The sequence below is a fragment of the Tupaia chinensis genome, unplaced genomic scaffold (assembly GCF_000334495.1).
Source record: "Tupaia chinensis unplaced genomic scaffold, TupChi_1.0 Scaffold000259_1, whole genome shotgun sequence".
Taxonomy (NCBI): domain Eukaryota; kingdom Metazoa; phylum Chordata; class Mammalia; order Scandentia; family Tupaiidae; genus Tupaia; species Tupaia belangeri.
Window position 1 is genome coordinate 2277651 of NW_006159739.1, and position 13483 is coordinate 2291133.

Consider the following 13483-nt stretch of genomic DNA (forward strand, 5'->3'; position numbering starts at 1 on the left):
AGGGAAAGTGAAAAATCATACCCTGGGGGGATGGCCACTCTGCAATCCCTTCTCTTCCATTCTCCTCTCAGGATTTTGGGCATGCATATACAAATGCCGGGAATGATTTTTAAGCCACTGGGTCCAGGACTCAAACCATGGTCGTGTATGTGGGAGTCCAGTACCTTACCATCCCACCTGCTGGCCCTGATAAAACCATGTCTTATCTCCTGTTAAAATTCTTTGAAAAAAAAAAAAAAAAGCTTCAGGATCTTGATCCCACTCATTTAAAATTTTCATTGAAAGTTTTCCTCTTGGTCCTTCTCCATATTGTAGTAGTTAAGCTCTGTGCATCAGAAACTGAATTCCATATGGCTGACCATGGTTTGAATCCTGGTCCCAGTGGCTTAAAAAACATGTTGGGTGTGGGACCAGCAGGAGCATAGTAGTTAAGGTGCTGGACTCCCATATTACTGATGGCAGTTCAAGTCCCAGACCTGGAAACTTTGGAGTCATGCTGCACACATGTGCCTGTGTGCCCAAAGTTCTAGGAGGAAAATGGAGATTTGTGATGTGGCCAACTCTCCGGGGTGGGGGAGTGATTTCTCACCTTTCTCACCTTCTCTCTCATTGTCTCTCTTTCTCTCTTTCTGGTTAGCACACGCGCCCTATGGCAAAAACTAAGAAAATCACATTGGATGCATGTGTACCCCAAATCTTAATGAGATAGAGAAATAGAGGAAAAAGGATTTTGACATGGCCATGTCCCTTGAGGGGGTTCTCTCTATCTCATACACATATGTCCTCTGGCAATGAATTAAAAAAAAAAAGTTCTCTTGTCTGCAGTTGATCCTGGTTTAACAGTTTTGGTACCCATCAAGTGGAAAGTTCTGTTTTTAGAGAGATTTTTGCTATAGGTGCATATACTCCCTAGAGAGACAGAGAGACAAAAATTGAGAAATCACCCCCTGAGAAGATGGCCATGTCACAATCCCTTCTCCATTCTCCTCTTGGGATTTTAGGCACACATGCGCCTGGTGTGAGTTTTAAGCCATCAGGTCCGGGACTCTAAATCTAGTCAGCTATGTGGGAGTCCAATGATGTAACAATTATGCCATCTGTGGAAAGTTCTCTTAACTTTGATTTTTCCATCAAAATTGTGTGAGCTAAACCAATTGAGGTATCTGTGATCTTGGCTCTATTTCTTCTATTAAGCCTATCAGTTCTCTGCAATTAGGGCATGAACAAGATTAAATTTTTCCTTACAGATTGACTTGGATGGATCACTTACTGTTGTGAGCATCATCTTTAATGTCATCTCATCCCTTTTTAAAATCAATTACCCATGTATGGACTGCTGTTTTCTTTGGGACCTTGTCCCTGTGACCTTTTCATAAAGTATCAGTGATTCATTGTTCTTCTACCCAAGCTTTACCATAAATTCGATGTTTGTGCTTGCTTCATTTTAGCAGAATTTATGTTGCTCTGATAGGGGCTCATATTAAATTGTCTTATCCTTCTTAGTGCCTCAAACTTGATCCTCTTCAGACATGTTATATAACAAGTTAGTATTTATTTTGGTCTAAGTAAGTTTTGAAATTCACATATAGTTTTTTAATAATTCTCATTTTCCAAAAACTTTTTGAAAATCTCTTGTATGTCACTTGATAATTTTTTTTTTCTGGGGGAGGAGAGGTTTTTGCTATAGGGCGCGTGTGCTCACCAGAAAGACAGAGAGAGACAAAGAGACAGAAAGTGAGAAATCACCCCCCAGGGGTGATGGCCATGCTGCAATCCCTTCTCCTCCGTTCTCCTCTCGGAATCTTGGGCATGCATGCACACGCGCCTGGTGTGAGTTTAAGCCACCGGGTCTGGGACTCGAACTGTGATCGACTACATGGGAGTCCAGCGACATAGCCATTACGGTAACTGCTGGTCCCTGTCACTTGATAGTCTTGATATAAGGCCTTTGTAAACAAATGAGAATTAATTCATTTTTAACTTAAAATAAATCTCATAAAATCAAATAGTGCATAATAGAAAGGAGGAAAGTATATATTTTTTAAAAAAGAATTATTTATATAATTCCATTTGTTGTTATTTTTTAATTTGATAAGACAGAGACAGAGAAAGAGAGAGAAAGGGAAAGCGAGAAAGCAAGGCTTCAGGTCTGGGACTCAAACCACAGTCGGCCATGTGGGAATCCTGCGCCTTTAACCATTATGCCACCTGCCGGCCCTGGAAAGTATAAAAGTAACAGAATGGGACAACACTGACAGGAAACCTGGGTCTAATTCAGTCTCTCTTTTTCTGAATGATCTTAGGGCTTTTTATTAATTTATTTATTATCACATTTGTAAAATGTGATTACACAATTTTTCAGGTGCATTTTAGCTCTAAGACTGACTATATTACAAAAACTGAGTATTTCTTATCTCTAAGTTTCTATATTTACCTTTCCATCTATAAAGAATTTCTTTATATCTATAAGTAGTTTTTCCCCTGATTTAGACTTACTCATATCTTCTCTTAACTGATAAAGCAGTTTAAAACAATGACAACAACTTGTTTTGATAGCCATTTTATTGTCGAGACAAAAAATACCTTAGATTTATACAGCTGTCATGACCACCTCTGACAAACAATACCCCTTTTTATTTTGCTTAGGTGAATCAAATACTAAATGTTTACCTTTTCTAGAAAGTGGAAGGGTCAGATTCTAGTGACAATTAAAAAATGGCCTAGGGGACCAGCAGTTAGCTTAATGGCTATGTCGCTGGACTCCCATGTAGTCGACCGGTTCGCGTCCCGGACCTGGTGGGCACGTGTGCATGCGTGCCCAAGATCCCAAGAGGAGAATGGAGGAGAAGGGATTGCGGCGTGGCCGTCTCCCCGGGGGGTGATTTCTCACTTTCTGTCTCTCTGTCTCTCTGGTGAGCATACATGCCCTATAGCAAAAACCTCTTCCCTACCCCCACCCCCCCCGCACCCCCCTCAAAAAAAAAGACCTAGATGCTGCCTTTTTTTTTTTAATTGAAAATTTAGTATGATACAGTCACTCATAAGGTATTGATAGCTAATATTCTGGATTATATTAGATTGACTGGAAGAACCTCAGCAGTTTGAAGAGGAGGTCAAATTGTTTTGATTCAGAAGCACTGCTAACTTGTGAAAGGAAAGATCCTGTGATTATAACAGTGGGGAATGGTTTATCTTCATTGATTGAATTCAGTATCTGAAAAAGAAATAAAATAGTCTAGGTAAGATGTGGCTTAAGAGGGGAACCAGCAGGTGACGTGGTGATTAAGGTACTGTACACTCCCACATGGCCGACCATGGTTCAAGTCTTGGACCAGGTGGCTTTGCTTTCTCAGCTTCCCTCTCTCTCTGTGTGTTTCTCTCTGGTCAAATTAAAATAAATGAATGAATAAACAAAATTAAATTAATAATTAAAAAAAAGATTGATAGAATGTTTCGGAATAGTTCCATGATTTACTTTTTAGTTAGAAAATATGAGCCTTGTTTAAAGTAAATATGAGAATTAGCCGGTAAAGGAAGTAGGAAGAAAAAAATTGATAGTTCTTTGGGGACTACCTAATTGAGAACTACCACTTTTCTGAGCCATTGTTTTATCTCCTTCTATTTTCCTTTCCCCAGAGTTGTCTTGATTGAAAGACACTGTAATTAACGACATTGAAATTTAAATATGATATATACTAAATTATGATCTATCTATTCAGGGCTTTCTTAATTCAATTCTAGCATATAAATTTCTCAAGTATGAATTTCTTGGTAGAAAATTCTCAAGTATGAATTTCTTTTCTAGCAGTCGCAGAGCCTGTTTTTGCTGTGGTCAAAGCTGACTGATAGACTGTGGTTTAAGTCAACTTATTCAAAAATGTCTTCAGCCCTGCTGGTCGAGACAAGAAATCTTTATGGGGTAGTTGCAGCTGAAAGCAGGTTAGGCACCTATTAAACATCACAGAACAGGTTAGACAATGATTTGAAGAAGTGGCTGTTCCTCATGTTTTAGTTGAGCTTATGTGCCTAAGTCTTTAAAATGGGATTTAGAGATCACATGAGGCTGTTTGGTTCTTTTAAAAACATACTTTTGTTTTCTGACACATGAATAGACTTTATGCCAGGTACATGCTAATTTTTTAAAAAAACTCTTTTCCTAAGAGGATATCTATTAAGAAAATGTTTGATCAGGTATGTTAGACCTGTAAATTGACATTTATACAATATTGGAAAATTAAGAATTCATCTGTTTTCCAGAATTTAAATTGACAGTTTTTCTCTCCTTTTTTGTGTTTTTTAACTTACAGTGATAATAATGGTATACCCCAGTCATTTTAAGTGCAGAGTTTGGTGTACCTCTTTGCCATCTATTTTGTTAAAAATTTTGGTTTCCTAAAAGTATGGGAGAATGCATACTGATATGTAATATCTGCTATATATCTTTTATAAGATGTGAAGAACTAAAAAGCCTCTTTAAAATTTAGTTTTGTAGTTTTTTAATAGCTAAAGAGTTTATCTTTAACCATTTACTTATTATCTTTATTAGATGTTTTTCTTAAATGTTATTTTACTCCATTCTCCCCTCCCAAAAAATGTTATTTTGCTCCCTATTTTGACGAAAACAAAACCTTCTAAGTAACATATTGAAAGATTTGACATCTAATAACTGAGTTATTGAACACAGAACCTTTAACTGCTTAGAGCTCTTTAGAGAAAATCTAGCTACGTATGTTACTTCTGCATATTTCCAAAATCTAATAATTTAGGGAGCATCCTGGTTCAGAATTCTGAAATACTGCCATGAAATGATTTTGGGTGGGCTTCTCAGTCCCTCTTTCGTTTTTTTCTGTTTCTGCTTTTTTCCTTAGGTCTGCACCTGTTCAGCACTTGGCAGGATGGCAAGTGGAGGAGCAGCAGGGTGAAACTGACACAGTTCTGGTGAGTTTCACTTTGCTGCTCCTCCTGATTCTCAGGGAAAGACTTTTGTTACTTTCTATTGGAAAACATCCATCTCCAAATGAATCCTTAAAATGAGATGCTAGTATTATTCCTTTAGGATTGACTCAACTATTTGTATGTGTTCTGCTTATCCCAGTCTGCAGCGGCTCTTTGTGTTGGAGTTGGGAGTTTTGCTGATCCAGATGACCTGCCCGGGCTGGCACACTTTTTGGAGCACAGTAAGAGCTTGTAAAATATTTCTGGGTGTTTCTTTTTTCTCCCTTTTCTACATTTGTCTGAACTGATTTCAAAGATAAGTATTACCTTGCTAGAAGTATGATATGTGTGTGTGTGTGTGTGTTGTGTGTATGTTTAATTTTATTTTTTGAGAGAAAGAATGAGAAAGAGACAGTCATCATTAACAGGATCCTCATACCATAATAAATATGTTATATTTATTGGTCATTGTAGAAATAATTTTTCTGTTTTTCTATGCAAAAATGTGTCAGGACTTTTCCAACAACCCAATAACAAGAAAAAAAGATAAGAAAAAAATCTTTGATTTACAAATGTCATGGGGGGGAGACTTCATTTTAATCCCCTTGAATGTTTCTGTGTAGAGGATTAGAATGAAACCATTTAGAAAACTACTTTAAAACTTGTTGCCATTATTATTCAGATCCGATAAAGCCAACAGACCAGGAGATGATTGCCAGTTTTTAGGAACTGGCTAAGCTTAGGAGGGCCATCCTCTTCTAGGATTAGCTAGGTGCTAAGATATCTGCATTAGAAATATAGAAAATAAAAAGGAATGATTAACATAAAAACAAAATAGAAACTTTCAATTTAATTGTAAATATACCTAAATAAAACCTATGTGGATGTTGTGTAGTTAGAAATATTTAAATTCATATTTATTTTCTGGATCACTCACTTTTTATGTTATGATTTTCTAAGCTAGTTGATAAATTTTTCACTATATGAATTTTTATAGTTGTGGTTAATCTGCATATATGCTTGTGTATAAATTTTAGTTTTTAATAAATAAATTATATGTTTGACTTACCTTTTTTTAAAAATGAAACTTGGATTTTTTAGCTAAAAGTAATATATGTACATTATAGAAAGTTGAGAAAGCAAAAGCATAATGAAGAAAGTATTATTCAGACATAAATATTGTCAATGTATTGTAGTTTTAGTTTTTCTATACATACAGTAATGTTCATCCTTGTTGATAAAAATAACATCTGTATCCTTGTGTTATGTGATTGTGTTCTTTTCACTTAGTGGTATTCATGGGTAGTTTGAAATATCCAGATGAGAATGGGTTTGATGCCTTCTTGAAGAAACATGGGGGAAGTGATAATGCCTCAACTGATTGTGAACGTACAGTCTTTCAATTTGATGTCCAGAGAAAATACTTCAAGGAAGCCCTGGATAGGTAACTAACTCAAAGTGTATTTTTATTTTAATTATCTAATATCACTTTGCAAAGGGCATGTTCTGTGGTATTGCTTTTCAAAGAGTATCCTAGTTCTATAGAATTGTTGTAATACTTGGACAAGGAGATGGCATAATGGTTATGTTGCTACATTCCCACATAGTTGACTACGGTTTGAATCCCAAACCTGGCAGCTTAAAACTCACTCTGGGTGCGTGTGTGTGCATGCCCAAGATCCCAAGAGAAGAATTGTGTGTATGTTTAATTTTATTTTTTGAGAGAAAGAATGAGAAAGAGACAGTCATCATTAACAGGATCCTCATACCATAATAAATATGTTATATTTATTGGTCATTGTAGAAATAATTTTTCTGTTTTTCTATGCAAAAATGTGTCAGGACTTTTCCAACAACCCAATAACAAGAAAAAAAGATAAGAAAAAAATCTTTGATTTACAAATGTCATGGGGGGGAGACTTCATTTTAATCCCCTTGAATGTTTCTGTGTAGAGGATTAGAATGAAACCATTTAGAAAACTACTTTAAAACTTGTTGCCATTATTATTCAGATCCGATAAAGCCAACAGACCAGGAGATGATTGCCAGTTTTTAGGAACTGGCTAAGCTTAGGAGGGCCATCCTCTTCTAGGATTAGCTAGGTGCTAAGATATCTGCATTAGAAATATAGAAAATAAAAAGGAATGATTAACATAAAAACAAAATAGAAACTTTCAATTTAATTGTAAATATACCTAAATAAAACCTATGTGGATGTTGTGTAGTTAGAAATATTTAAATTCATATTTATTTTCTGGATCACTCACTTTTTATGTTATGATTTTCTAAGCTAGTTGATAAATTTTTCACTATATGAATTTTTATAGTTGTGGTTAATCTGCATATATGCTTGTGTATAAATTTTAGTTTTTAATAAATAAATTATATGTTTGACTTACCTTTTTTTAAAAATGAAACTTGGATTTTTTAGCTAAAAGTAATATATGTACATTATAGAAAGTTGAGAAAGCAAAAGCATAATGAAGAAAGTATTATTCAGACATAAATATTGTCAATGTATTGTAGTTTTAGTTTTTCTATACATACAGTAATGTTCATCCTTGTTGATAAAAATAACATCTGTATCCTTGTGTTATGTGATTGTGTTCTTTTCACTTAGTGGTATTCATGGGTAGTTTGAAATATCCAGATGAGAATGGGTTTGATGCCTTCTTGAAGAAACATGGGGGAAGTGATAATGCCTCAACTGATTGTGAACGTACAGTCTTTCAATTTGATGTCCAGAGAAAATACTTCAAGGAAGCCCTGGATAGGTAACTAACTCAAAGTGTATTTTTATTTTAATTATCTAATATCACTTTGCAAAGGGCATGTTCTGTGGTATTGCTTTTCAAAGAGTATCCTAGTTCTATAGAATTGTTGTAATACTTGGACAAGGAGATGGCATAATGGTTATGTTGCTACATTCCCACATAGTTGACTACGGTTTGAATCCCAAACCTGGCAGCTTAAAACTCACTCTGGGTGCGTGTGTGTGCATGCCCAAGATCCCAAGAGAAGAATGGAGGAGAGGGGATTTCAGTGTGGCCATCCTCCACCTGGGCGCTGGGAAGGTGTGATTTCTCCTTGCTTTCTGTCTCTGGTGAGCACACCTGCCCTAAACCAAAAATCTCTCTCTTAAAAAAAAAAAAATTGTCGCAATATTTTGTTGGAGAAAAGAGCAAACTATTAAATATACCTTGACTCTTGTTCTGTAATACTTAGTATTTGCATTAAAGATTAAACTGAAACTCTTAAAACACCTTTTGGATTTTATAAATAATGTATTTTCTATTAACTCATAATTGCTTTTTTTCTAATTTAGTAGAAAATATGGAAAAACAGTGAAACAAAAAAAGGGATAAGATTGCCTCTATTTTTACATTCTAGAGATAACTAGCTAATGTTTTGGTAGATAACCATCTCTATCTCTTTCTCTTTCTCTCTATGTACACACACACACACACACATACACACACACACACACATATATATATATTTTAAGAATTTTTAACTTTATTTATTTTAATATGACCAAAGAAGGACAGAGCAAGAATGAGAGAGAGAAAGAAAGTGAGAAAGCAAGCCGCCAGGTCCAAGACTTGAACCACGGTTGGCCATGTGGGAGTCCAGTGCCCTCAACCACCACACAGTCTTCCGGCCCCACTATATATTTTTTTTAATGTATATGGGTTCATAATGTTGTACTCTTTTAAAAAACCTATAGTTTTAAGCAAGATATATCATTTTGGTATATCATTTTCACTTAAATAATTTATAAAACATTTTAAGTAGTTACGTATTATTTACATTGTATAGAAGTGCTATAAGCTGTTCAGCGAGGTACATATTATTGGATAGTTGAATTACTAGTTTTGTAGTAATGCAGTTAAGTTTTAAGAAGTAATCTTGCTGTATATCTTTGCATGTATATTTTAAAGGATTTTTTGTTTGTTTTTAAGTTCTTGATACTTACTGCAAAATTGTTTTTCAGAAATGCGTTAGTAGAGGTTTAATGCTACAAGGATACAGACCCGAATTTACACTGAAAAAGGGGGAGTTCTTTTATATCAAACTCTAGATAAACATCAAATTGAAATGGAAAAAAAAGAAAAACTCTTGAGTTTTTCCATTATAATATAATCTTGAGAGCAGGAATTTCAATTTTTTGGTACATAAGTTTATAGCACCGAGAATTGGTAGACATTCAGATATTTGTTTAATAAATTAATGCAGTTCCTTTGTAGCAAAAGCTACATAAAATCAGAAGACAAACATGACAAAAATTTAATTTATTTGAAGAAATCTCCCTTAAGAGATTAATTTGATCTAGAGAAATGATTTGAGTAAATTTCCAAATATTGAAAGCGTATGCTACTGTTTTCAATGGAATAAGTATTTATGTTTCTTTAATCCCCAAATTAACAGTTTTATGTTGACAGAATGCCACAATCCCATTAAAATTGACATGATTACTTTGATGACTTTATTTATAATACAATTTAACATGTTGATTTATCTTCATTTATTATTCTGTTTATATGACGATTTACTTGTGGTCAATCAACTACAAGGGGTCTTCATGGAAAAAATAGAAGGAAATTATTAAAACCAGAGCAGGAGTGAATAAAATAAAAAAACTGAGGGCCAGCTCCATAGTATATTGGTAATGTGCTGCTTAAGAGAAGCCGATCCTATGTAGCAACCACGGTTTGAATCCCTGGCTGGGTTATCCTGTAACACTCCAGGCATACACATGAGTACCCAAGATCTGATGGGTTGGAAGATTGGAGAAAGAGGATCGTGGCAGGAATGTTGAAGTAAGGACCCTGAATGGCCTCTCCCCAAAAAGACAATAAGAACATAGTCCATAGTGTTCAATATCAGCTATTTTCGGAACTCTGAAAATTAGACAAAGGCTTGCAATAATCTAAAGATAATTTATTCAAGAAAGCAGGCTTAGTGAATCTTAGTGAAACAGTGAACTTTGTAGCATTTTAAACTTGATCCATTCCCATTTCTGTCTCCTCAGCTCTATAGTAGCCAAGAGTTACCACAAACACAAAACTGTCAGCTTACTAGCCACTGGGGAAGGCAAGATAGATTTGGAACATCTCTAGAAAACCATTTGGAAAATTTTCATTATTTGACCTGTTCGGCACATCACCAGGAACTCCTTTTTACAAGATTTTTCTTTTCCTCTTCATGAGAGCTACAGAAACAGAGAAAGAGATGAAGAGAGAGACAGGTACCCACAACAGTGTCTCAAGCCATGATCCTACCTCTACTTTTCTGCTAGTTAGGATTATAGGTACACACATGTGCACCTGGTATGAACAGATAAACTTGAAAACCAAACCCCAGTCTACTTTATGGCTGCTAGCATTGCATAGTGTTGTGTTAATGCTATGCCACTGCTTCTGGGCCTGCAGTGCTTTTCTTTATTTGACCTGACTGGAGCTTATTGCAAAAATCTTTCCTCTGGGGGAGAGAGCATTTGTTTGGAATATTCAAAGACAGTTGTTTAATTGCCTGAGGCAATGGGTAACAGTTGGGGCAAATAATGGACTAACCAAAAAGATCACTGTCTTTTTTTTTTTTTTTTTTTAAAGAATGGTTAATTTTACTTATTCATTTATTTTAATTTGACCAGAGAAAGAGAGAGAAAGAGAGAGAGAGAGAGGAAGTGAGAAAGCAAACCACCAGGTCTGGAACTTGAACCATGGTCAGCTATGTGGGAGTGTCCAGCACCTTAACCACCATGCCACCTGCTGGTCCCCAAGATCACTGTCTTGAAAGAAACTGAGCAATGAGATGTTCACTCGGACTTTGAAAAGCTTGAAAATAACTCTCTGGAATCCATAAAACCATGTACATGCATAGAACTTTACCATGTGCAGGCCTGTGTGCATGCTCAAAAAAGACCCGATCAACCTTAAACTCTTACTTTGGATTAATCTCGAGTTGCAATGTTTGTGAGATGTTATAGCCAAGAGTTGTACACTGCTTGGCTGAGTGCTAAAGGGGTACCCCAAATGCACACAGAGCCTTTTGGTGAGACTGGAAGACTTCTTCATTCCAGGAATTCAAGGAAATAGCCGTGCAACCAGTGATTACCACTAAGCTAATCAAGCAGAGATGCCAGTGGCTACACTTGTCAAAGTTTATAGACTTTATAAAATTTGTTTAGAAAAGTCATTTAATAAATAATAACAGCAACACAATAACCATAATGATAATTCTGGGGTGTCTGTGTGGGAATCTTGAATTCTAGAGTTACTACATGATATTATATAAAATGTTTGCTTTCAATACAAAATTATGGGAGATAGAAAGAAACAAGAGTAGGGCCCATATACAAGGAAAAAAAAAGCACTAGTAGAAAATGTCCCTGAGAAAGCCTACTTACTGTAATGTTGTACTTAAATAGTTTTAGATCGGGTATTTTAAATATGTTCAAAGAATTAAATTACCCATGTCTAAAGAACTGAAAGAGAAAATGAGAATGATGTTGCACCATATAGAGACTATTAATTAAGGGATTAAAAATTATTAGAAAGAACTGAATAGAAGTTCTTGAGTTGAAAAGTATAATAACCAAAATAAGAAATTTGCTAGAAAGCTTCAACAGATTTGAGCTAGCAAAAGAATGAATCAGCAAGCCTGAAGATAGGTCAATTGGGATTATCCTTTCTGAGGAAATGAAAGTTAAAAAAAAAAATTAAGGGCCAGATGGTGGCATGGTGTTAAGGAGGCTGGATCCCATGTGACCGACTTTGTGGTTTGAGTCCTGGACGTGGTGGCTTGAAAAACACACTAGGTGTGTGCCCAAAATCCCAAGAGAAGAATAGAAGAAAAAGGATTGTGGTATACCTCCCTCCCGGGAGGGATGGTGGGTGAGTGGGGAGTTACTTTCTTACTTTCCCTCTGTTTTTCTTCAACAAGCACATGCTTCCTATAGTAAATTAAAAAAGAAAAAAAAAATCAGAAAAAAAAAGCAGTATCAGAGACCTGTAGGATACTATCAAGCATATTAATATATGTATTGTGGGAGTACGAAAGGAGAGCAAAAAGACAAAGGGACTGAAAAATTATTGAAGAAATAATGACCAGTATCTTTCTCAGTTTACTGAAAGACAAGAATTTACACAGTAAGCTCAACAGCTTCCAAGAAGCATAAGACAAAGACACCCACAAGAAGACACATTTCAAATTGTCAAAGATGAATTTGTCAAAGTTCGTCAAAGATGAGAATATTTTGAAAGTAGCAATAGAGGAACAACTTGTCACGTATACAGTAACTTAAGTAAGGTTAATATCTAATTTCTCATTAGAAGCCCTGAAGGTGGGACCAGCAGATGGTATAATGGTTACATTGCTGTACTCCCACATAGTTGACCACAGTTCAAGTCCTGGATTCGGCAGCTTAAAACTTACACTGGGTGTGTGTAAGAGGAAAATGTAGGCGAAGGGATTACGGCATGGCTATCCTCCCTAGGGGGTGATTTCTTGCTGTCTGTCTCTCTATCTCTCTTTGTCTCTCCAGCAAGCACATGTACCCTATACCAAAAATCTAAGGAAAAAAAAAAGAAACCATGAAAGCAAGAAGGCAGTGGGTGACATATTCAAAGACTTAACAGAAAAATTCTGAACCAAGAATTCTATACACAGCAAAACTGTCCATATAAAGGACTTAATACATTTTTAGATCAGTAAAAACTGAGTTTGTCATTAACAGACCTGCTATTCAGTTATGTAGGTTGAAATGAAAGAACACTCAATCCACATGAAGGAAAAAATGCACTGGTATAGATAACTTACATAGGTGAATATAAAAACTAGTACATATAAATTGTTTCTTTGTACATCTCTTTGATTCTCCTGATTTGAAAAACGGCTGCCTAAGACAATAGTTATAAACCTTTGTGGATAAGCATATAATACATAAAGATGTAAACTGTATGACAGTAATAGCATGAAAAAGGGAAGGAACAGGTGTATATAGGAGCAAAGTTTATTTATACTTTTGAAATTAAGTTGGTCTTAATTTGAAATGGGATATTATGTTAGTGCTTAACAAAAACATATAGTGGGGCCAGGAGATGGTGTAGCAGTTACATTGCTGTACTTTCACATGGCCGATTGTGATTCAGTTCCTGTACCTGATGGCTTGAAACTCATGCCGTCCTGTGTGTGTGCATGCATGCTCAAGATCCTGGGAGGAGAATGGAGGAGAAAGGATTGTGGCATGGCCATCTCCCCTGGGGGTGGGGGGAGTGATGTCTCACTTTTCCCTTTCACTGTCTCTGTCTTTATTTCTGTCTCTCTCTCTCTCTCTCAGGTGAGTACATATGCCTTAAGGCAAAAAACCTCTTAAAAAAAAAACAAAATAAACACATAGTAAAATAATTGAGAAGGGAACTAAAATGGTCTGCAGGAAAATATCTGCTGAACAAAAAGGAGTCAGAAATGAAGAAAGAGAAGGAAAAAAAGAGACCTAAGACTTATAGAACACAAATAGCAAAAGGCAGGCATAAGTTCTATATCA

The 13483-nt window shown here is 35.7% G+C and overlaps 1 protein-coding gene across 1 annotated transcript in view; it reads left to right on the forward strand.

Annotated features, from left to right (window-relative positions):
* The window catches only part of NRDC (nardilysin convertase), an 86418-nt gene that overhangs the window by 17159 nt on the left and 55776 nt on the right, over positions 1–13483 (forward strand). The window contains exons 3-6 of the mRNA XM_006149409.2: positions 3806–3939; positions 4869–4938; positions 5096–5177; positions 6226–6379. Coding sequence (XP_006149471.1) covers positions 3806–3939; positions 4869–4938; positions 5096–5177; positions 6226–6379 — 440 coding nt within the window. The remainder of the gene's footprint in view (positions 1–3805; positions 3940–4868; positions 4939–5095; positions 5178–6225; positions 6380–13483) is intronic.